We start from the raw sequence: 25,402 nt of genomic DNA on the forward strand, positions 1-25,402 counted from the left end.
CATGCCACACTCATCACAAATCCAAATGCTGGATGATATCAACTGACTAATCAGGAGTTGAATTTTTGTGAAGTTTGCTTCGAGGTTGTAGCCTTTGAAAAATCTGCTTTCTGTATTACATTACAGAGAATGGGAAGAAAACACATTCTTGCTTCTAAACAAGAGCTTTGGGTATTTATTAAAAGCAGTATTTTCACCTATTGACAAATATTCAAAGACAGTCTAAGCCTTCTAAACACATAAATACTTGATCAAATTAAATAATCCACAGCTAGCACATGCCTCCTTTCAGGTAGTATGTTGAATTAATAACAAATGTAAATAACGTTTGTGATTACATTGCTGAAGAAATGAAATGAGAAGTTTGTGATTTTTGACCTAATCTTTTACAAGATTATGATCACTTTTTTTTACATCTGGCTAACTTACTGGAATACTTCCTGATTTTAACAGGAGATAGAGAAATTAGTAACTTATTAACTTTTACAATTTCTATTTCTTCTGGTATCCACTGGTGACTTTACTTAAGTGCAAAATCTGCTTAGCTGCACAAATAAGCTAAGAGAATCAAAACACAAGAAGGCATTGTTCAAAGTAAGTTTGTAAATGAACTCACTGCTGCAAAAGAGAGTGCTGTATTTCTGCTGTATTATCTCCTCTAACTTCTGCAGCAATTGCAGAGGGTGCTCAAAGTTACAGCACGCAGTTCATGACTACTTTACACTTGGCTGCAGATCTTTGATCACAGAATCACAGAATCACAGAATGGCCAGGGTTGGAAGGGACATCAAGGATCATCAAGCTCCAAACCCCTGCCACATGCAGGGCCACCATCCTCCCCATTTAATACTAGACCAGGCTGCCCAGGGCCCCATCCAACTTGGTCTTGAACACCTCTAGGGACAGGGCATCCACAACCTCTCTGGGCAGCCTGTTCCAGTACCTCACCATTCTCTCTGTAAAGAACTTCCCCCTGACATCCAACCTAAATCTTCCCTCCCTCAACTTAAAACCATTTCCCCTTGTCCTGTTACCAACCCTTTCAAAGAGTTGATTCCCCTCCTGTTTGTAGGCTCCCTTTAGGTATTGAAAGGCTGCAGTGTGGTCACCCTGCAGCCTTCTTTTCTCCCAGAAAAGCCCAGCTCAGCCCAGCTCCCTCAGCCTGTCTTCACAGGGGAGGTGCTCCAGTCCCCTGATCATCTTTGTGGCTCTCTTCTGGACCCTCTCCAGCAGCTCCCTGTCTTTTCTGTACTGGGGGCTCCACACTTGGACACAGTACTCCAGATGGGGCCTCGCAAGAGCAGAGTAGAGGGGGACAATCAACTCCCTGTCCCTGTTGGCCACCCCTCTTTTGATGGAGCCCATGATACCATTTGCCTTCTGAGCCTCAAGAGCACACTGCTGGCTCATGTTAAGCTTTTCATCCATCAAGTCACCCAGGTCCTTCCCTGCAGGGCTGCTCTCAAGGACTGCTCCTTCCAGTCTGTATGGATGCCTGGGATTCCTCCGGCCCAAGTGCAAATCTCTCCACTTTACCATGTTGAACCTCATCAGGTTCACCCTGGCCCACCTTTCCAGTCTCTCGAGGTCCCTCTGAATGGCATCCATTCCTTCTACTGTGTCAACCACACCACTCAGCTTGGTGTCGTCAGCTTAATACTTCTCACCTATCATCTCCTGATATCCACCATGTATATATCTGGTAACTATTTACTTCAGATTTTCCTAATGTATTTAACTTTGTTTTTTTGTTTTGTTTTGTTTTTTTTTCAAATACAAGTCCTATAGGTCTTCAAAATTCAAAACACCATGGCAATTTCAGCTAAAAGATTTTATTACTATACATTAGCAAGGACATAAGATTCATAGACAAGTGTTTGTAACACTATTTTACTTTGATGGACCCATTATTTTCTCTCTCATCAACCAAGTTCTGGGGGTATGTTTCTGGTGCCCTCAGAGCCTTTTGCTTACACCAGCTATATCATTCTATACAAGTACGTAGAGCTCCAGATGGAAAAGCAATACATTATGTGTTGCATGATAAAAAAACAGATTCTTAATACCACATTTCTGAAGTAGTCTATTTGCTATACAAGGCTAAATAACTTAAAAGTCAAAACCAAAAGTCATCTCCTCCACTGCTCCTTGTGCTCGCTCGCTCTCTGCTTTTCAGTCGTAACATATCCATGACACTGCGTGCATATATGTCTCGCAAATTAACATTGATATTTGAGTCACTGGATGAGTTCTTTATGAGTCTCTTTAAAGCTTCACGCTGCCGAAGAGCAGCTTCTTTTATCTTCAGTGTAAAGTAACAGGCAGAAAACCGGTCATTTATGATAGCTATTGGCAAAGCCAAAACTAGTATTCCTGACAGTATACACATGAAGGCCACTACCTTACCAGCAGTTGTATCTGGTCTAATGTCACCATAACCAACAGTTGTCATGGATGTTGTTGCCCACCACCAAGCACCAGGTACGCTTGTGAATGTTGTGCCTGGCACACCTTGCTCAACAAAATACTCCACTGTGGAAAATATAGAGATTCCTACAGAAAGGAAAAGTAGCAGCAGGCCAACCTCCTCGTAGCACTGTGCAATTGTCATTCCAAGGGACCGCAACCCTGAAAAACAAGAAATGCTGTCAGTAAGTTGATTTGTGTAGCTTCCTTCAGAGATCCATGAAACATACCGTATTTGAAAGCTGATCGTTTTATGCCTTTGTTTTGGCTGTTAATGAACATGGCTTATGAAAAAGGGCTGCAGTTCCTACAAGCAAAACTACTGCGAAAATGTGATTTAAAAAGAAACAGATTAAGATATTAGACTAAAACACTGACATCATCTCATTTTCCTTTATACAGAGCATATAAATTCTTCTTACTGCTTATCATTTGAACTACATACAACATATGATTTAGAAAAACTAACCAATCTTGATTTAGTAATTGGCCATAATGGAGAGTCTACCACAATTTTTATTAAGTTACCTAAATAGCCATTTAAAACTACTAAAAACATCTGCTTCCTACTTTCAGTTGGAATGTGCTTGTTTTCCAGCCATTATCATATTTTTGTCTTGGACCAAAGAGCACCCTGTTGTCAAATTCACGTTCCCAGGTGGGTACTTCGAGCCTAATTCTGTCACACAGTACCTTTTCTTTGCTAAGCACTGTTTACAATCCTTTTATAGTTCTCATCACCTCCCTCTGACCCTTCTTCCCAACATCTTTATCTAGAGAGATCAAAACAAATACAGTAGTCCAGGAGCAGCTGTGCTTGTGCCAAAACTGGAGATAGCAAAGCTTCCCAAAGCAAACAAGAATTCTCCTGCTAATTCACCAATGCCCATGAGTCGAACAGGGAATTTATGTGCAGCAGATTGCTCTCCATAATGCCCCACATTCCTTTTAGAGCTGCTGCCTCAAGGCTAGGCTGCCTGACAAAGCAAGCAGGAAAGTAAATCCAATAACATTGCAATGGATAAATGTTGCTCATAAACAAAAGAAGATAACAGGGTATCAAACAGGTTGAAAAACATGGGAGACTGAAATTATCTTTTGAATCACAACTGATTTTGGATTGTTAATGTTCTTCTTAAAAACATGCTATATGTTTTCCTGAACAAGTGGGAAAAAAAAACCCACAATGCTTATCAACTTCTTTTCATAAGAGTACAGTTCTGACTAGAACATTTGCATAGAAGCTTGCTGCTTCTGCTTGCAGACTTCATATGCTCATTGAAGTAACAAATAATTTGATTTGCTTTCCTTCCACAATCTCAAAATAAAATAAGTCAAAATTTCTTTTTCCTTTTGGTCTGTTTCTTTTTCCCTTTAGATCTAACGAGTTTTAAAGTTTTCCTTTATGTTCAGCAAACAGTGGAAGAACAGACTATTTTGTAGGGCATGTTTCCTGTTTCAAAGTTGTCTTCTGCTAGCTACAGTTAAGGATTTGCCCCTATCCAGATTTTATATTGCTGTAAAGATAGTCTGTTGGTCAGAATGTTTATTGTAATGATACAGGTTAATTATGTAACAGAAAAAGGGAATAAGATACATCAGACTAATCTTTTTTTCTATTAAGGAGACTTTCTCCAGATTCTGAAAATACACTAAGATAGAAGTGCAAAGGGAAGGGACAATTGTGAGGACACAGATCAAGCTCTCATCTTCCAAGGAAGTTATTCTACTCAAATGCCATGTAAAATTTCATACTGAACAAGGTAGAAGAATAAATTCTTTCAGGTGACCTAGGAAGAAGGTAAACCAATTTAAAAGTCTGTGAAGTAAAGACTGTAAAATCCAGGTTTGCCCTTTACAAGGGAGCCCAAGAATATTGGTTTAAAAAAACATGACAAAACAACAAAACAACAGAACAACTTTCTTAAATCAGGTTGAAATAAGCAGGAACAAGGCTGTGATTGCTAACTATTTGCATCACATTGATTACATCTTCAGCAAAAATATTTTTTTAAAGGGTTAATTATTCTTACTATTAAGGAGCCTGATATGTTCTTTTAAAATTATTCTAAGTCCTAGTATCCTCATATAAAGCAATGATGCTGAAAAAACTGAAAAGTATAAAAATGATTCAGTATCTGGGAAAAAAAACAACAGAACTTAAGCTGCCTTGGTTATCAAAACCAGGTATTAGAGAATTATCTTAATTATCGTGAAGGAAAATAATAACTAACGTACTCTTTAACTTGTTAAGATCAGAGCAAAAAAAAGAGAAAAAAAAAATAGAAAAATAAAGAAACAATGCTTGACCTTCATTTTTAAAAAATCAAAGTAAATATTTGCAGTGATGGTGCTTGATCAGTGAAGTGGTGGTTCTGCATCACTTCACGCCTTCAGAAGAAGTCAGGAGATGTTTTCAGATGCAACTATGAACCAGACAACTTACTGGACTCCACAGTTCATTCCAAATGGGATTCAGTTGGTGTATTCAGAAGGATTATGTATTCTGCTTTACTTTAACTTTTAAAAATGACTTATCCAGCCCTAACATATAGCCAAAGTAGAGCAGACACTTCAGCAAGTCTTATGAGAGTTATGAGAGCTCCTTGCCAGGAGCTGTAACAGCTTGGTTACTCATGTTGGAAAGTGCTAAGCTGCTACAACAGCCAGTATGGTTGGGGCAAGCAAACAGCTCCAGCCTTGGAACCAGCAGCAGAAAGGAGAAGCACTTCTGCCATATATCGCAAGTTCCACCTCTGTTGCCCAAAGGAACTTGATAATGCAAGCTGAAAATCAGGAGACTCAGTTAACACGCAGCATTTAAATCATCTTGAATTTTTGGCACTGAATTCTGAATATGCTGAAGTTTTGCTTTCTCATGAATCCAGAAACATCTCGCCATCACATATGCTACAAACTTCTCTCTAATGTGCTCATTGCCATCAGATGCTCACATCCTGCTTCTCAAGGAGTAAATTTCTAAGTGCTTCCTATAGGAGGACCAGCAAAGCCTCAGACAAGACATGGTCCCAGAAGGAAGCCAACGGCTGAGGAGCATCAGAAAATGTGAAAAACGCAGGTTCTTACTCGTTCCTAATCCACTCAAATCTGTAACTTCAGTATCTTAGAAGTCATCTCATCCTCTAGCTATACATCTACTGGTAGAAGTACTACTAATTGATCAGTTTTCTTTGACAAGGTACAGCACTTTGCATAATTTAACACTCACTCTGGTATGGCCCAGTTGTTTCTCTGCATTACATCCATCTCCTGATAACTGAGTTTGGCTTACAAAGAATTTTTCTTTCCCTTTTTCTTTCCCCTCCCCACAAAAAGGTCTAATCTGCTATTTCTTCAAAAACAGAGGAAAGAAGAATGGACTCAGAATTTTTCCTAACTAATTTCTGCCTCTGATAGCAGAACCATGCTGCCACTGGGATCTCAGCTTTTCTATGGGTCTGCACGGTGACTCGTGACTGTGACCATCCTGCCTTGGTGACAGAGGAGTTGCTCCTGGCAGCCACAGATTTTTACATCTCTTTTCGTCTGATCCTGCACTCCTTTTGCCACACAAAACAGGCTAGCAGTGTATGAAATTTCAACTGATCTGAGAGTGCAAGAGTCACAGAACCCTTACTGGGAGGCAGTTTTAAGCTCCTAATTCAAGACAGAAGTATTTGAGTGCCACTTCTACACTCAGATTTATTGGGACTGCCTAGGTATGTGTGAGGATGGTGTCTGTGTACTGTACTTACAATGTTTATCTTCTATTGGCTACTATGGTCACAAGTGTGTTCAGAACCGTGTTAGCACAACTCTCTTCCACTACAATCCTCTACTGGTCAAAAATTATGCTTCAGATCAGCTAATCTATTTTTTGTCTTGATTTATTAGAGCTTTGTTTTGCCTTAGCAACCACATCTCTTCTGACAGAAAATCAAATTCATGACCTTCTACGTTCAAATTATACAGAAAAGAGCCAAAGCTGATTTACTGTTCTGCAACTAAGTAACTAGTAATTCCAAACTACCAGAGGCAAGCACAGTGGCAGTAATGCTGATCTGAATGGCTTAAATAGTGATGTATGTCAATTTTTGTATGCTGAAATTGGTATTTCAACTGCAGAAGAGAGATGGCAGCTCACTTTCAGAGTAGAAGACTGTATTTAAATAGAATTAATTCCTTTCTTCTACCAAACATGGCAAATGAATTATTAAACTCTTAACATTAGTAACACAATATTGTGAAATAAACTATAATAATATTTTAATGGATTTAACTTTAAAAATAAATAGGCACAAAAGTTTAGATCATGGGTGTCCAACCTTTTGGCTTGCCTAGGAGTGAAAAGCCATTGTCTTGAGCTACATACAAAATATATAATACAGTTAACATACATAAGCAAAAAAGCTTCTTTAAATTTGCTTTTTATTGAAACAAAAAAACAACAAAACAACAACAGAAAAAGAAGGAAACAAAAACATAAAACCAATGGGTTGGACACTTATGGTTTAGACCACCTCTGCAAGCACTGAAGTACTGAATACAGCTAAAGTTAATGGTTACTACACAGGCATCTGAAACTTACTTTATAGCTGACAGCCTCAGAACTGAGTTTCGTGCATTCATTCTGTAGCAGTAAAGTATACTGAAATGGAAACTTTGGAAAGTTTCTAACTAGAATTAACATACTTTTGGATCATAATCTTGTCATTTAGCACATAATTGCCTTAGTGTGCTAAAATCTTATTCTTAGAACAAGGGAGGAACACATTCACAGTCATGTACTTGGAAGTGGGCAGTAGGGCAGCATAGAACAAAAACCGTAAAAATTATACTGAAGCACAGCAAACTCAGTGACAGACTGAAGCACCAGCAGCTTCCCCTCAACTGCTTTCCAAGGGACAGGCATAATCTGAAACCACTATTATGCTGCTCACCAGTAATAAAGCTACTCACTGCTACTAGTATGAAGATTCACTGCTCTTCAGTGGGAAAAATCAAAGACATCCTGCTGCTAAAATGCCCACTGAAATAGGGCCAGTTCACAAAGAGGGTAGGGAAGATTAGCTCCAAAAAATGAAGCAAATCATTACTGCTTCAAGGCAGGAAATTCTGGAAGGACTGCATCAGGAGTGGTTGGACACAAAGGGCACCACATTAGAATGCTGGCTGAACCTGACATTGCCACTCTGTGCTGAACCTAATGCCAATTCAGTGCTCCAGCTGTGTTCAACATATCATACAGATTCCAACATGTTCGACACGGTCAGGGAGCCCATCAAACCACTGCCCAGTATGATTCACTTCAAACAGTTTTATTGAACCATTCTATATCCAACAGGTTTTCAGGATGTGCGAAGTGGGCAAAATCATGATCCATTTATTTGCATAAACTTTTGAAGTGCAACGAATGATGACAGATAATTATAAACTGTCACCAGTGAGCCTCTGATAATATAAAAGCATGGGTCACTTCTGTTTCTTCCCTTGCTTCGTTACTAACTAACTGAAATAAAAATGTTTGCAAGTTTGTGACATTGTGGACTGGTGAAGGGCTTGTAGCATGCAGCTTTGTGGCCTGCTTTTGTAAATGTTCTATGCAAACAAATTGCAGTGGCTTTATGAAGAACTAAAATTTATTGAAGAAATCTCCTGACACTGCTATCAATGTCCACAAATAAGGGTTTCACAAGCCATCACAGCTAACGTTACACTGTATATAAACGCACACAAAATGGGGATGGTTTGTTGGTAGCAAAAGTAAGAACTAACACTGCCATGGCTGAAGTACCTGTTGAATGTCTTCCCAGCTTCAACATCCGCAGCGCTCTGAGCAGCCTCAGCACTTGGACAATGCGCCCCACATTCTCCAGTTCTTGGGAGCTCTCCCCACCACACAGACTCTCTACCAGCAGTGTAATGTAGAAAGGTAAAATAGCAAGGAGGTCTATGATGTTTGCCACATTCCTCAGAAAGCGACACCGATCCCGTGTACACAGGAACCTCAGAACAAACTCCACAGTGAACCATGTAATGCACAGGTACTCAAGGGCATCCAGTAGTGGTGGTGCCAGCCAGCTTAGCTCTACTGAAATCAAAGCCATGTTGGCAATGGACACAACAACAAAAGCCATGGATAAAGTGCCAAAAGTCCTGGCTGCTGCAGAGGAACCAGGCTTTTCCAAAACTTCCCAAAGTTTTTGTCTGACACTGGGACAGAGGCTACCAGAAAAGTCCTCTTCCTCATCTTGAGCATCCAGTTCTTCAGCATCTTTCTTGATGTCTAAGGCTTCACTCAGCTCCTTCCTCCTGAAGTACCTGCCCAGGAATCCCCCAACAAAAAGATTTTTAATACCAATATGCTTATGCTTTTCTCATCCTCTACCATGAGAGGCATAAGAACACACATAAACGTATACCTCATTGGAAATTAGAAAACCCTGATGTCAAGTGTGCTGTGAAGGTCAAGTGTGTTGTGACTAACTGAGGCCCTACAGCATGTTTCCTACTTACCCGTGTCACAGCAGTGAGACAGTTTGTATGTGCATGGTAATTTTATTCAGGTAGTGTGCTACTTATGTGGATCATGTTGACTACAGTAGGATTAGTTCCATGACTAACATGTATTCTTATAAGCAATCCAGACCTTCTGTTTCTCCATTATCCTCAATTTTATTGCAGTTTTATTAATTATATTGCAGTTTTATTACATTGGTGTGTATCTGTAGCGCTAGAAGGGAAGACATAATGAAAGCTGTGCATTTCATGTATGAAGTTCTGATCAACACGTGCTCAGATTACTCATGTTATCTTACTTTAAACATATGGGCTGTCACACAACAAAGCATCTTTGCTGACTGAAATTGATTGTAAATGCACAGTCGAGCATTTTGCTAGAGTGTACTTACAGAACTATTTCATGAAACAACATTCCCAAATTATATTGTAAAAATTATTTTGCTTTATATCTGTATTTCCTGACAGCTGTAGTTACCAAGACTTAAATTAAGGGGCTATGCAATTTTGCCTTCATTTGATGCACGGTTACTTCTGCATATGCCCAAGAGGTCTGTTAGGTTCTTGTGCCACCAAGGAATTAGGATCTGTCAGTTTTATCTACTAGTGAATGAAGAATGGGATGAAAACTAGGATATCACTGTCTCAGATGCAGAACTGAATCATTTAAGGATAGGATAACCGAAGCTCTTTTTTGGAAGGGGGGGAGGGGTGAGGGAGGATGAATGTGCTTGATTATTTCTAATAATTTTGACATAACCAGTTTGACCAACAGCAGTTGTACTTACTCTTTATACTACAGACAAACCAGTAATGCTAATATGGGGGATAAAGTAGGTGCAAATAGAATTAACAGAAAAATCCTGTGGGTGGTTCAGTCAAAATCCACCTTGTTCCTAAACTTCCTGTCACAATTTGTCTCCAACAAGCCACGCTCCTGCTGCTGCCCACTCCCTGTAAGCTGCTACATCTGTGTTCTATGCTTCTCCTCAAGACTGCTCCTGCAGCTGCGTGACCCAGTCTCAGTACAGCAGTGACCACTCCCACCTTCTGACTCTCCTGTTTGGAATTGTGCAGAAAGTACTGGGCAGCGAGGCTCCAAACTCTCCCGACTCATGACTACACACGTGATCCCCCTTGGCTAAAATGAAGCCTCAATCTGAATGACACTGAAAGTGTATCTCTGCTTTCACAGCCCATCCTATCTCCAGCGCTGCCACTTTCCACTTTGAACTTCCAGGATCAGTCTGATACTAGTGCAGAAAAATCCAGATTCTGCTCATGCCAGGCTCTCACTATCTTGCCCCCACTGCTAACCTGTCCCTCACAGCAAAGGTAAGCAGCGATCTCACTCAACTTACCTCTTTGTCCCATCTCCTGCTTCCACCTACCTCCAGAGTAGGATTCACTGCTGGATTTACCCAGCTTTGAGGATATTTTTCTGTGCTACCTTCTCTGCCCTACTGCTGGATCTCTCACCTGACTGTCCCTGAACATCAGCCAGTGCTGAGCTCACTCAGCCCATGCTCCTGCTCTGTGTTTTTTCCCACAGCTCACCGATCTCTGCAGCAGGAGTCGATGCTGAGCTCATCCAAGCCCCAGTACTGGATCTCCTGCAGGAAGGAGAGTGCACACAGCTGCTCCATCACATGCAGCCTCCCTGTCTGGTAGTAGTTCAGGATGTAGTGAAATGCCTGTGAGCTCCGGTCAAAGAAATACTCATTCTCCACCAGGTTAGCATCATCACAGAGCTCAAGGAGGCCAGAGGCGACATCCCGGGCAGCAGAGACCACCACGGCCAGTTTGCCAAGACGAGTGTCGGGGTAGCAAGACAAAGTTTGCTGGGACATCACAAAGCGGCTGCCTCCCACATTGATTGTAAAGCAGTCCAAGGAAGGAACAACCTTCTGCAGCAGGGGCCCCTGCTCCTCCTCGCTGGAGAAAACACTGCAGTCCAGGGAGCCCAGCGATGTGCTATTGCCTTGTTCCTCCAGGGACGCTTGGGAATTAAGAGACATGCAGCAGGGAGGCGACTTCATCCTGTAGCTGCCAGCAGCAGCCCACACTCTCCTGGATGGAAAACACAACAAAGCTGCAGAGATTCCTGGTGGCGGCAGTGGGGCCAACCTAAAGATGAGGTACCTTCTGATGCTATGGCTCCTGTCCCCGGGGCTCCTCACCATCCCCACTTCCTCCAGATGGTGCCTCCGTCTGATACAGAGGCCAAACGTACTGCTGGGCTCTGGTACCAGAGACGCCTGACGTCCGTGAGGCAGCCTCGCTGCGCGCTGTCTGGGGGAAACGCCAAGCACCGTCTACCAGCGACAACCCACGCGGCCCCTTCGGCTTCGCGGTCATCCCCGATCTCTCAATCAAGTGTCCCGAGAGCCGAGCCCGAAGGAACCAGCACGGCACGACACCAACATCGCCTTCAGCGGGTTGCGCGAGGAGAGCGGGGACGCCCGGCGACCCGCCCCGTGTTCGGCCTCGCCCGAAGCCTCTGCCCTCCCTCCGGCCCCACGGCTCGGTCCGCCCGCTCTCTCTGCACCCTCACAGACGTATCCCGGCTTCCGAGGCAGCCCCCTGCGCCCGCACTTCGCCGCAGCCGAAGTTGCCGGCCCGCCCGACCAGCCCCGCCCCGTCCTGCCGCGGGAGCCTCGCCCCAGCCCGGAGCAGCCGCCGCGCACCGTCCGTCAGCCCGTCAGCCCGCCCGGCCGCGCTCCGCTGCCTAGCTCTGCTCCGCTCCTCTCCGCGCCGCGCCTCACCTGCCCACCCGCCCCGCTGTGCCGCCCGCGGCTGGGCGCCTGCTGCCGCCGTCCCCTCCGCTCGCTCCACCGGCTCCAAACTTCTGGGCAGCGCCGGCGCGCCTCCATGGCGGGTCATGTGCCGCGGGGGGCAGGCGGGAGTGGCGGGGCTGCGCGGCACGGGGCGGGCTGGGCCGGGCCGCCGCCCTCCACGCCGCGGGGCCGAGCGTTCGCCGTCCCGGCCGTGCGCCGTGTCGAAGGCTGGGTCGCGGCTCGGCGGGAGGTGCCGAGCGGAACTCGCTGTCTCCTGGCCGGGGCTGCTCGTTTCGAGGGGTTTTCAGACCCTCCAACTTCTCCGAGTGAGCTCGCAGGACGATTTGAATTCCACTCGCTCCCTGCTAATATACGTAACACCAAATGTGCTTCCGAGTAGGTGGTCTTCATTAACACTGCTATCACGACCGCAGATCAGATCTAAAAAGTGTCAAGCAAACAGTCGTCGTAATGGCCTGGCAGTGCACACTGGAGGGCCTGTCTTAAACTAAGTCCTCTCAGCGTTTTTTTCTAAAGTATTTTGGGATATGTCTGATGCTGTCCTGTGTTGATCTTTGAGCACCACTGTATTGTGTGGTGAGAATTAATAGTCACCTTTTTCACCCTTCTCTCCTTCCTTGTAGGAAACCATACGGAACCATACAGAATCATAGGGGTTGGAAGGGACCTGAATGGATCATCGAATCCATCGCCCCTGCTAAAGCAGGTACCCTGCAATAGGTCACGCAGATAGGCATCCAGACGGGTCTTGAATATCTCCATAGAAGGAAAATCCACAACCTCTCTGGGCAATCTGTTCCAGTGCTCTATCATCCTCACCGTACAGAAGTTCTTATGCATATTAGTACGGAACTTCTTATGTTCAAATTTTAGGCCATTGATCCTTGTCCTGTTGCTATGTGCCACTGAGAAGAGCCTGGCCTCATCCATTTGCCTCCCACCTCCCTTTAAATATTTGTAAACATTAATCAGATTCCCTCTAAATCTTCTTTTCCCCAGGCCAAACAGATCCACGTTGCTCAGCCTTTCCTCATGTGGGAGATGCTCCAGGCTCTTATCATTTTTGTGACTCTCAGCTGAACTACTAGGAGCCCTGAACTGGATGTGATATTCTAAATGTGGCCTCACCAGGGCAGGGTAGAGGGGGGGATCACTTCCTTTAACCTGCTGGCCACACTCTTTATAATGCACTTCAGGATACCATTGGTCTTCTTGGCTGCAAGGGCGCACTCTCAGCCAACCTGTTGTCCACCAGGACCCCCAGGTCCTTGTCTACAGAGCTCCTCTTTGGTAGGTCATCCACTTACCTGTACTGATGCATGCAGTTATTCCTCCCCAGGTGCAAGACTACACTTGTTTTGGTTAAATCTCATCAGATTCCTCCCTGCCCAGCTCTCAAGTCTGTCCAGGTCTTGTTGAATGATAGCACGGCCTTCAGGTGCATCAGCCAATTCTCCCAGCTTTTACATGATTTGTTTTATAAAAAATGCATGTGTGTCACACTGCTAGTACTGTGTGCCATACCCTCAGCTCTGTATCCCCTCTCATGTGACTTATGTGCCACTGTGTACAGCTATGTATTTTCTACACATTTATTTCACAGAGGTGTACTAATGGCTCATATTTTGGATACCAGCAAGCATCTCTATATTAACAATGTTTTTCTTACTGCTGCTTTAGCATGAATGACTGCAACAGTGTCTGCTCTGCTCAGTAGTTGCTGGTGCAGGAATCCACTCTGGGCAACCATTGTGAAAGTGTGCAATGATTGAAAGGAATCTAGAAGAGAATAGATAGAAGCAAGTTTGGAAGTCATGGTGCAAGAGGAAAAGCAAGGATCGAACAGCTACAGTGGAGGGAATAGTGCATGACATAACAATCTTCAGATATGTGAAAGACTGCTCACGAAGTTGAAGAAGTCACCTGTCCTCCTTGAACACACTGAACAGGCATAGAAATAATGGAGTTGAATGACAGGAAGGACATTGAGGATAGGGGTCAGGAAAGTTTTGGTTGCAGGCTTATGAGGCAGTGGAGGAGATCATTTGTGTTATCGGTTTGTGCACTGGTCATCAAAGAAGTGCCTGGACACGAGGACTTGTCAGCAATGAAAGAGCTGCACCATTTTTTCCAGTGGGCTGGAATGGTTAGCTGACCTCCTGAGACCATTCCCAACTCAGTAATTTTGAATTTCAGGTGTGTTATAAAGAAATACAAGTACCTAATTGCATAAATGTTCTGCCTCTTATTGCTTAAAACAAAAATATGAATTCATTTTCTGTTAAAACTATCAGCAAGTGCTGTTAGGAAGCCAGCTTTCGGTTATAATCCATTTTCAGTACAGGATTGCCATCTGGGAGTGCAAACTATTTGATGGATAGCACTTAAGCCAGCACTTAATTAAAAGCAATAATTAAAAAAAAATCATTAAGTAGGCCATCCATATTGAGAAGTAAGTACCTTACCACAGCAAGATGCCTTACTCAATACAATAGACCTGTATTTGTTCAGTATCTAAGTTACTTACTCATCCTCATTTTAGAGTACTCTTTTCAGTAGTCATTCTTTATGTTAGCAGGAAATGCTCTTCAGACATACTTTCTCCATTAGTATAGAGAACTGAAAACACTCCCCTCTGTAGATTTCATTCAAGAGACAGGACTTCTGCTACAAGCTTAGATCCACTGGTGTTTCTAAGAACCCAATTAGAAGTTTTGCTGTTGTCTAGTCAAAGTGAGTATCTGATTCACTGTAGTGTTGATACGATAGATCACTTTTTTTAGTATATGAATAAAGCTTTCATAGAATCATAGAATCATAGAACTGCTCAGGTTGGAAAAGACCATAAAGATCATTGAGGCCAAGTGCAACCTAACCGACCATACTACCCTAACAACTCTGCTAAATCATGCACCACATCCAAATGGTTTTTAAACAGAGCCAGGGATGGTGACTCAACCACCTCCCTGGGGAGCCTATTCCAGTGCTTAACAACCCATTCAGTGAAGAAGTTTTTCCTGATATCCAACCTAAACTTCCCCTGACACAACTTGAGGCCATTTCCCCTTGTCCTGTCACCTGTCACCAGTGAGAAGAAACCAGCCCCACTCTTGCTGTAAGCACCTTTCAGATATTGGAAGAGAGCAATAAGGTCTCCCCTCATCCTCCTCTTCCCCAGGCTAAACAGCCCCAGTTCTTTCAGTCTCCCCTCATAGGGCATATTCTCCAAGCCCTTCTCAAGCCCTGTTGCCCTTCTTTGGACCTGCTCCAGCACTTCAATGTCCTTTCTGTATTGAGGTGCCCAAAACTGAACACAGTATTCGAAATGAGGCCTCACCAATGCCGAGTACAGGGGAAGGATGACTTCCCTAGTTTTGCTCACCACACTGTTCCTGATACAAGCCAGGATGCCATTGGCCTTCTTGGCCACCTGCGGCACACTGCTGGCTCATATTCAGATGACTGTCCATCCAGTAGATGATCTTTGGGAGACCAGGTTCAATGTTTTGCTTACCTGTGCATTTTTGGAGTAATGACAGTATATAGGAATACATATGTCACCTCAAATTTCGTTTTTTTTCTGATTATCAGATGTTCAAAATAGGGCCGTGTCTTCAAGGTGCTAGAGGTGCTCTTAAAACCATGTGTTAAGTCTGTGCTTTCAGGTAGTTCTGAGAACTTCATATGCATTCTTCAAGCTCACATCTCACTGCAGGAAAACAGCAGCATCCACAGACTTCCATTGTGTCCCTAGCTTCACGTCATTGTAATTAGACAAAAGATTTGGGTGATGTCTGGTAGGTATCTTCTGACTTCCCACTAGTTGTCAATTTAGGTTTTTATTATTAAAAAAAAGAAAAAAAAAGAAAAAAAAAGAAAACACAACAACAAAACTTTTAGAAAACTGCTCAGAAAATTATTTTCAAATGTACCAATAAAATAAAGCTAAAACATTTCAAAGAAATGAGAAAAGTGCTTTATGATTAGAAAGGCTCAGACATAGGGGATTTATTTTTGTGCCACTAGAGACACAAAAACTGGGGACTACTGGTGCATTTTTCATTTTCTGGGGAACTCAAAGTATCAGCTATTCTTTATTCTTGCTCATTCATACATGAAGAACCAAAGCAACAGCTGTCATAATGTTATCATTCCCCTGGCAAACCTGCTCAGGCAACCATATTCTCATGCCACTGGAGCAGTGGTGCAAACCAATGTAGCAGTACAAAGAGAGTCATTTGGTTTTATACACTCAGCCAGATAAGTGCTGCTGCTGAAATGAATCATGGACATTTCCAAGGCTGTTTAGCTCCCTGGATTTATACCATTGGATAGAACCATGGCTGCATGGTTTAGAGATGTGGTTCAGACCAAAGGAGTGATACAGTACTGTTTTATCATGACAGAAATGTCTGGAACAACTGAATGATAGTGACATATGTGTGAACTACTGTCTTTACCAGTGCTCCAGCTTGTATTTGCCTTGTATGATACCACTGACTGAAGAAACATTTCATTATTTCATGATACAGTATAGAAAAAAAAAAAATCTGGAATGCTGAAATACCCAGCATGTCTGTTGTGGGAGTTGAAAAATTTGCTTCAGCAGAAAGCCAGCTGTTAAAAAACCTCTTTTATAATCTGTTTTCAAGATCTTACATACTCCTTCATGTTGAAAGATATGATGCTATGCTGAGCTGATTTTTTAGTCACATCATCCATCTCTAACACTATTGTATATAGAAAAAGGCCAGGATGTACATCCCCAAGCTGTCCTTTTCAAATTGCATTAATCCTCTTCTAAGAGAATCTTAGAAGAATCTTTCAATTGTAAATTTCTGGGATTTCTGGCACATTGTATTTCAAAAAATTTTAGGTTTTTTGATCGAAATGACTCTCCTAGGTCTCATGTGATAGAATAGGTTAGAAAAAGACAGATAGGACACAGAGAGAGAAAATGTTTTTTTTCATGCTTTCATGCTTTCCAGCATCAAAAAGATTTGATAAGTCAGAGGTTGCATTTAGCCTAACATGTTCAACAATCTTTCTTGACACTGCAAATCCATTTTCTGTTTCAGTGTCCAGAACACTTGTGCAAGGTTCTCCACAAGCTAACTGCACTGGGTGAAAGATAGCATGCAGTTTTGTTAAATCTTCCTTCATTCATGTGCTGTGATTGCTGAATAGTAGATCCGATTCATGTTGCCAAAACCACTCAAGGTTTTGCTGGCGTCTGTCCTACTACAGTTTCTATGGAAATGTTCAGTGTCAATAGTTCAATTTTTCATATACATCCAAGTTTTGTGAGTAATACACTATATCAAAAGTTAAAATTAATGAGTTAATAATTTCATCATTTGTCTATTGCAAATTTTGTGCTCAGTGCAAGCCTGTGAGCCCTCAGTTCCATTGCATTCAAAAGCAGAAATAATTTGTAACATAAAATCAATTCCCTTGGCGTAGATCAAGAGTGACTTCCCTAAAATAACTGTGGTAATGGCTAGATTCTTTGTTGAATTTTACCCTTGGGTTCATATGAAGCAGTGCTCTTCAGGAGCAGTTGTGGTTCCTTCACAATCTATCTGAAGTTTGTCAGTCTTTCATCCACTGCTGTAACCTAAGTCTAAAAGTAAAAGTGAGAATAAGTAAAACCTAGAAATACTCTAGGCAAATCTCTTCTGTTTCTTTTGGTGAGTGAAGTAAGAGCTTATTAGAACAGATTTATTCCCTCTGGGGATATTCTGCCTTTCTTGTGGAAATGATCCAACCAAAACCAGCCAGATCTCACTTTCTTTGAGCTAGCTCCATAGAACAGACAGATCAGAAGAAGACACACAGTTTAGTCCTCATTGTGTGAAAACAGTTTAAGAGAGTAGGTAACCTAGACTAAGTTAAGAAAGCTGTTCTCAGTATCTTTGAACACTACCCACTTTCAAAATCTATTTATTTTCTTGCCTTTTACAATGTGGTAGGAAGTAAAAAGAAGAGTAGCTGGGGAGGTAGTTCTGTAGAGCAGCCTACACACATGAGCAGTGTTATTTTCAAAGGCTAACTTTACATGCACTGACTGCATAGGCAGGCACGTTTCCTACTGAAATTGTAATGGAAATGGACGTTTATATATAAAACAGAGTTTAGGGCACAGTATATGTAGTGTTAGGCTGAACTGCCATGTTTTCATTTTTAGTAGACTGGGAAAGGGATTAATAAGAATTTTCAAATTTTTTATTTGAATATTACACCAAATACAACAAATTCTTCACAGATGACTAAAAGATATGCAATCAGACCTGATCGTTGGCCTACCTATTGAATTTTTTAGAAGATATTATTTCATTCACCTGTCACTGAACAGATACAACCCAGGAATGCCAAAGAAGATTACATATAAGTATGAAAAGAAAAAATGCCTTTTTTCAGATAGGACCATGGCTTGTTACTCTGAAGGAAAGTCCCAGTATCTTAGCATACATAGCAACCTCATTCAAAAAAAATCACAAAGAGATGAGAGTGAAGTCATTCAACACAGGAGGAGATTTAAATCAATCAAGCTGAGATTAAAATCTGCATTATCAGAAACAAGATCAAATTTTGTACTGAAAGAGCTTTTCAGTCCTCACCAAAAGAGACTACATTTTTTGGATATTAAATACTTGCAATAGTATTTCTGCCCAGAATGACTTGTTTTATTCAGTAGCTAAGCTTACTCCTTGATCCATCAACTAGCAATGCTTTTGGTCTGCTTCTTACATACACTTGAAATTGCTTACCCTTCAGATGAGATCTTTTAATAAGGCATGTGTTACTTCCTTTCTGCTAATAATTCACATAAAATTTCCAGCCTTTATATCCCTGTTGTATTCATTCTTTCATGCATTTTGTTCTAGTGACTACTTTGCACTGTTTATGTTTTTTCACTTATTTCTCCTGTGTTACTTACTATGCAAACTTTTGCTTTCCATTAAAACCTGACTTATTTTTGTAGCTATGTGTATACTGAGTTGCAAGTGCTTTCCTTACTACATTCTAGGATTATGATCTCAAGTCAACAGTGCAAGAACTTGGTTTGACCAACATGTGAATCCTGTCTGTCTTGCATATCCTTTTTAGGGAAGCTGAATTGTGGTTGAATAGGAGGTGTATCAGTATGGATTTGGGGTATGGTTAGGGTTCACACTTGAACTATAGAGACTAATTTTTTAACAGATCTCACAGTTCAGATTCCCTTGGTATAGATCAAGAGTGACTTCCTTAACATAACAGTGAAACTGTTGAAGAAACTGTTTCTTGAATCTTTGAACATTCATTGTACTATGCAACACACCATGGTCTTCTGGGGGCATACTGGATAACAAAATGATCATGTTTTCATAAGCTTTAATTCAGCATTTATTTTTCCCACTTATAAAAGGATAGAAAGCGTAACAGCCAACAGCAAGAATATCTTCTTTAAAAATGATGCAATCAGTTCCAGTGTATTAAAGTATTAGTTAATACATATAAATCAGTAGCAATCTGAGTAACAATTAATATAGAAAAATAACTATTTTGCATAAAACTGTTGTTTTTTAATAACTTGTATAACACCATGAAAGTATAGACATTGCAGTTATTTCTGACAGAATATTTATTGAGTGATACAGAAAGCTTGTACATTGTAATAACTTAAATATTTGTACTGAAAGAAGCAGATAAAGTCCATCTGTTTGGGTACTTGACAAATCCCATCTACACCTCTGACAGGTATAATAGCTGAACTTCGTATAAAAGCAGGAAAACCAGAACAGACATGTCTATACGGAAAAATAATTATAATGGAAATAACTTTATATGGTTTTGTACAACAGAAAAGAGTAACATGTTCAGGCAACTTCATCTCTGCTGCCATTCTCTTCTGATTATAAGAGGGGTTCCTTTCCCCCTACATTATTGTAGTTTACATTTATATATTAATTTTCTTCAATTAATGCAAAGAGAACTTGCTTTTTTAGTATAGGAGGTGACCATTCATCATTTCTTCATTTATTCAGAGTGTCTTAACAGCCTTTGAATTTACAAAGTTGAGTTGAGTATATTCGCTAACCTCATATATATCACAGTAGCAAGAGGAATTCATTTTGTAAGAGAAGTTCATTTTGTAAGACCAGTGTGATTCTAAGTAGCCATTATGCGTAAACTGAGTTCCTGTGTATGTGGCTGCAAAAACTGTCTTGCTTTGTAAATGAAAAGCAGAGGTTTCTTTACCCTGCCAATCACCTTTAGCCTCTTCAGTCAAGGAAGAGAAATAAGTGCTTCAAAGGAGCTTTTCATTAGTTGATTTATATGTCGCTGCTTTAGGATGGAATGAATCACATCTTACACAGGTCCATTTGTCTCCCCTGGGAAGGCTAGAGAACAGCAGAGAAAAGATATCAGCATTGTAAGTATCTGTGGTTTGTCAGATGAATCTGACTTGCTTTTTAATTTTTTCAATGTTTTCTAACTAAAACCAAAATACATAATTACTTTTTACATCAGTTTAGTTATTAGTGCTTGCTTACCAACACAAATATTTATTATCAATGTACTACATATATTCTGGTAACTATGAAAATGCTTTATACTTTTGGAATAACATCATTTGTTGTGCATATTGTAAAGAATTTTCTAAATACAATATTTAATTAATCCTCACAGCATCACTGTGAAATAGGCAGGTGCTGTTATGATTATACAATTACAGTTAATTGCTGCCCTCTGAGATTAAGCTGTTTGACACCAGGACACTTATGCTTCTGTGAATGTCTTAGAGGAATTTGGATCATACCGGAGTGCATGGGTGCCAAGAAGGGGAAATGTGTTTACTGATTTCTATGCTCATAAATTGGAGTTTATTTGTGCCAAAGTTAGGAGCCTAGGTCCTCTGGAAAGCTTTGGGAATGCAATTGTGAGAGAACTTCTGTATCACAGAATCACAGAATCACGTTGAAACAGTTGTTATTTCTCAATTTCAGCATGTCACATTTGCATAACTAGTGCTTCATTAACTAGCCATAGTCAATTTTCCAAGGCTTACAAGTAGTTCAATGATGTGACCTGAATACCACTGAATGGAACAGTTCCCTTATATGACTGTGGGCCTGAAGACTGATGATGTTTCATGACATTTTATCATTAGAAAAGACTGGATTCAAAATAACATGATCACATCTTACTACATTAGAGCAGGAATAAACAATCATAATTTCTGTTCAGTAGCTAAAAAATAAACCTGCTTTATCATATCTTGCAGGCTTTACTGTGAGAGTAAGTCATCTCATATATAATTCCCATACAACTAGTAACTGCTGGACTTGGTTGACTGCATGTAACAAGAGGAAATAATGGCGTATAAACAAATGTATGAATGTAATCACCTCAAACATCTATGAATCTAGATATACTCATATTGATTCCCCTTGAATGCAGTATTCCAATTACACTTGCTCCTGTGTCAGTATCTTTGGTATTGTCTTATTAAAACTGCAGCAGGCAGTGCTTTTATAGATGTCAGTAAGTGTATGTTTATGAGTTTGAGGCTGTCAGAAAAAATCTGTTTAATGTTTCCAGTTTTTAGGAGTCTTCATTGTCAGACAGAATTTTCTAGGGGTGATAATGGGAGAGCTTATTGATTTGCACGTCTTTCTTCAGGTAGTATGTCATAGCTTTGATCAAACAAGTAATTTTCACAAACAAGAGAGAATTCATAATCCATCAGACTCCAGGATGTTTCCTTAGCTACTGCTAATAATAAATTCACAGAATATAGTCCTAAATGGTTGAGTGCTCAGGCTTTGGTTTTCACTGACAATTTCCTAGGAAATTTTATAACACTAATTCCACTTGATTTTGTTTTTTAGGGTCATGAAGCCTAAAGTTTTTATTAGTTGCTGGGTTCCTTTCCATTTTCCTGAGATGTAGAGTGGAAGGCCTTTATCCTTCCCTTCCCTTCCCTTCCCTTCCCTTCCCTTCCCTTCCCTTCCCTTCCCTTCCCTTCCCTTCCCTTCCCTTCCCTTCCCTTCCCTTCCCTTCCCTTCCCTTCCCTTCCCTTCCCTTCCCTTCCCTTCCCTTCCCTTCCCTTCCCTTCCCTTCCCTTCCCTTCCCTTCCCTTCCCTTCCCTTCCCTTCCCTTCCCTTCCCTTCCCTTCCCTTCCCTTCCCTTCCCTTCCCTTCTTCCCACGTTTTCTTCTGAGATCATCAGATTTAATAATTATATTGAACAATATGAATCAGTTCATTCCTACTCCCTTATTGCTGCTATTTTTAATGATTTCCAAAACCTTGTTGACTCAAGTTTAAATTCATTCATCTGAGCCTACTGCTTTGAGCTGCTTCAACAACAGCATGTATCTGCCAACCCTTTTAAGCTGCTCTGAGATAGAGTTTGCCTCTGAGTGAAAGAAACTTCTGCTTATTTACCTCAAAACCATCACTTTCTCATGGCTCCAGTTGGGACATATAGGTAAATTTTAGCTGCAAGGCTGGATTATTTAGATTGAACATCATTCACTAAATCTGAGACAAGACCTTTTTTCTGGAAAGTGATTTATAGCAATTTCTTTTTTTATCTAGTCTGTGCTTTTTGATTTGATTTGGTGTTCTTTTTGATTTTTGATCACCATTCTTTTTGATTTTTTTTTTTATTTTTATTTTTAATTTTAAAGGTTTTTTCTGTTTTCAAAACTAACATTTAAATGATTTGTGTGAGGTTTTACTTTCTGGACAGGTAGGAAAAAGATCGTTCTCAAATTAATTTTCTCTATGGATGTTTTCAAGCGCTTGACAAATCATATTCAGGTTAGCTGCTGTTTGTTGTAATGTTACTTATTTCTGTGTGTAACTGACTGGAAATTAAACAGATATAAAAATGAAACAAGTTAAAAAACCCTCACATTATAAGAATGCTACAAGCCTATTTCTGTTTTTACCGGCTGAAGGATGTATCTATAGGGTTCTAGCCACAATTGCTCTTGAAAATAGATTTGAAGGAGATGACAATCTAGCCATTAATCCCAAAGTAAAGACTAAGACAAGAAATTTGAAAAGGAGAAAACCTTTGGGGAAATCTGTATGTACAATAGATACTCTACTGTAACAAACATGCTGAACATACATTTTGGCCGTCTCAGAAGGAAGTCATGCTTAGATCTCTTTCTGGAGACCTCTTGCATTAATGATAAATGAAGATGCTGAAGGTGGCGTTTGTTAGATGTCTTGTCCTGACACCTGCTGAGCTGGAGTTCTCTATAGCTGCCTTTGAGTGGAATAGAGGGAGGGAAGTAAGCAACTTATCTCCTTAAAGAAAAAGATAAAAATTAGCATTATTTATTTCAGTAAGAGAGTTGTCACAGATTGCCTGCTTGGAGCAGTAATGTATTTAGGATCTTCCGAAGTATAGGCTGAGTACTCTTGTGTTTTTTTCCCCTCTCAGCTCCTTGATGTCATAATGATTGATCCCACTTAAGGAATATTCCTGTGCTGTGGGTTGGTATCGATTCCTGTTACATAAGAGGTAACAGACAGGATAGACAACTGATGGAGTTTGATGTGGAAGGAATATGGAATCTTAGAATCACGTATGGAATATGGAATCATAGAATCATAGAATAATTTTAGTTGGAAAGACCTTTAAAGGCCATCAAGTTCTACTCCCCTGTGATGAACAGGGACATCCACAGCTAGATCAGATTGCTCAGACCTTGGTCCAGCCTAATCTTGAATGTCTCCAGGGATGGGGCATCCACAGCTCTGGCCAACCTGTTCCAGTGCCTCACTTCCCTTAATGTAAAAAACTTTTTTCTTACTTCCAATCTAAGTCTCCCCTCTTTTAGTTTGGAACCATTTCCTCTTATCCTGTCATAACAGTCCCTGCTAGAGAATCGTTTGTCCCCTTCTTTCTTATAGCCCTGCTTTAGATACTGACCGCTATCAGGTCTCCCCAAATCTTCTCTTTTTCTTGCTGAACAGCTCTAATCTCTCAACCTGTCCTTTTAGTGGAAGTGTTCCATCCTTTGGATCATTTTTGTGGCCATCATCTGGATGTACTTCAACAGGTTGACATCTCTCCTGTACTGAGAACTTCATATCTGGACACATTACTCCACATGTGGCCTCACCAGTGCAGGGTAGAGGGGCATGATCACCTCCTTTGCCCTGATGGCTACTCTTCTTCTGATGCAGCCCAGGATACAGTTTGCTTTATGGGCAGTGAGGGCATATTTCTGGCTTATGGCCAGCTTACCATCCGCAGTACCCCCAAGTTCTTTTTGGCAGGGCTATACTCAATCCTTTTGTCTCTCAGCTTGAATTGATAGCAGGGGGTTGCCATGACCCACACTTACACTGCAATTTGGTGAATGTCATGATGTTCACCTGGGCCCATTGCTTGAGCCTATGTCTCTCTGGATAGTCTCTCTCTGACCCTGTCCCACAGGCATGTTGACCACCACACACAGGTTAGTGTCATCCACAAAATTCCTGGAAGTGCCTCTAGATCCCACTGTGGATGTCACCAATGTAGATGTTAAAGGGCACCAGTCCCTGTACTGACTCTGCCCCCCTCATACTGACTATTTGTCACTGACCTCAATTCAGACATTGAGCCATTGGCCACCACTGTATGGGTATGGTCTTGCTACCAGTTACTCATGTATCAAACAGTCCACTCATCAAATCTGTATCTTTCCAGTTTGCAGAGAAGGAAGTTGTAGGTGACCTCACTGAAGTTCAGATGGAGTACATCAATGGCTCTTTCCTTGTCCACTGACGCAGTTACGCCATCATAGAAGGCCACTGGTTTGGTCAAGCGGGATTTGTCCTTGATGAAGTCACACTGCTTGTCTCATACCACTTTCCTTTCTTCCATGTGCCTTTGTGTAGCATACAGGAGGATTTGTTTCACGATCTTTCTTGGCACAGAGGTGAGGATGCCAGATTGGTAGTTCCCTCGGTCGTCCTTTCTACCTTTCTCAAAAATGGGTTGATGTTGTCTCTTTTCCTGTCATCAGGACCAACTGGTTTGATGAACTGTAGGCATTTATCCTCCTAAAATGGGAGCTATAAAATCTTGCCATGAGCAACACATACAATTTTTAATTAGTTTTTGAGATGCTTCTTCCTGTTAATCACAAAATGCACATTCACAGGAGCTGCACAACTGTCTTGCCTGGAAGTTTTACTCATCTTGAGCAAGACAAACTCTGAAGATAGAGCCGTTGGGTGAGGTAGGGATGGGTAGATGGTAGACTTGATTTTTCTTTTTTTTTTCTTTTTTTTTTTCTTTTTTCCAACCTTACTGATTATATTCATCTACTTCTTGGCCTCTACTTGTTTCTTTGGGTTTTGTATCATGTGCTGGTCCTGAGCAGATCTCATAGGCACCCTAAAGAACATTAAGTAGCAGTAGATACCTTAACTTAACCAATGGAGCTAAGCCTAAAATATCCATGTTAAAATAACTCAAGCAGTTTAAAGTTAAATGGATAAAAATTCAAATATATGGAGACAAACTAAAAAAAAAAAAAATAATTATCATATAAGGATAATTCTTAATTCTAATCTTCCCAAAGATTTTACTTGAAATGAAAACATGACTTGTACTAA

The 25,402-nt window shown here is 41.1% G+C and overlaps 2 protein-coding genes across 3 annotated transcripts in view; one reads left to right on the forward strand and one right to left on the reverse strand.

Moving 5' to 3' along the window:
- The window catches only part of ENY2 (ENY2 transcription and export complex 2 subunit), a 745,084-nt gene that overhangs the window by 188,526 nt on the left and 531,156 nt on the right, over nt 1–25,402 (forward strand). The window lies entirely within an intron of this gene.
- On the reverse strand, nt 1,459–14,424 carry KCNV1 (potassium voltage-gated channel modifier subfamily V member 1). 2 transcript variants are annotated; one of them, XM_052704420.1, is made up of 4 exons: nt 11,751–14,424; nt 10,543–11,055; nt 8,261–8,787; nt 1,461–2,628 (listed from the first exon to the last, which is right to left on the reverse strand). In XM_052704420.1, the coding sequence occupies exons 2-4, from the start codon at nt 11,022–11,024 to the stop codon at nt 2,117–2,119; spliced, it is 1,521 nt and encodes a 506-aa protein (XP_052560380.1). In that variant the 5' UTR covers nt 11,025–11,055; nt 11,751–14,424; the 3' UTR covers nt 1,461–2,116. The 2 variants fall into 2 exon arrangements, with proteins under 2 accessions (XP_052560379.1, XP_052560380.1); XM_052704419.1 differs by lacking the exon at nt 11,751–14,424 and having other exon boundaries at nt 1,459–2,628; nt 10,543–11,601.

The sequence above is a fragment of the Tympanuchus pallidicinctus genome, unplaced genomic scaffold (assembly GCF_026119805.1).
Source record: "Tympanuchus pallidicinctus isolate F22 unplaced genomic scaffold, pur_lepc_1.0 scaffold5, whole genome shotgun sequence".
NCBI classification, from domain to species: Eukaryota; Metazoa; Chordata; class Aves; order Galliformes; family Phasianidae; genus Tympanuchus; species Tympanuchus pallidicinctus.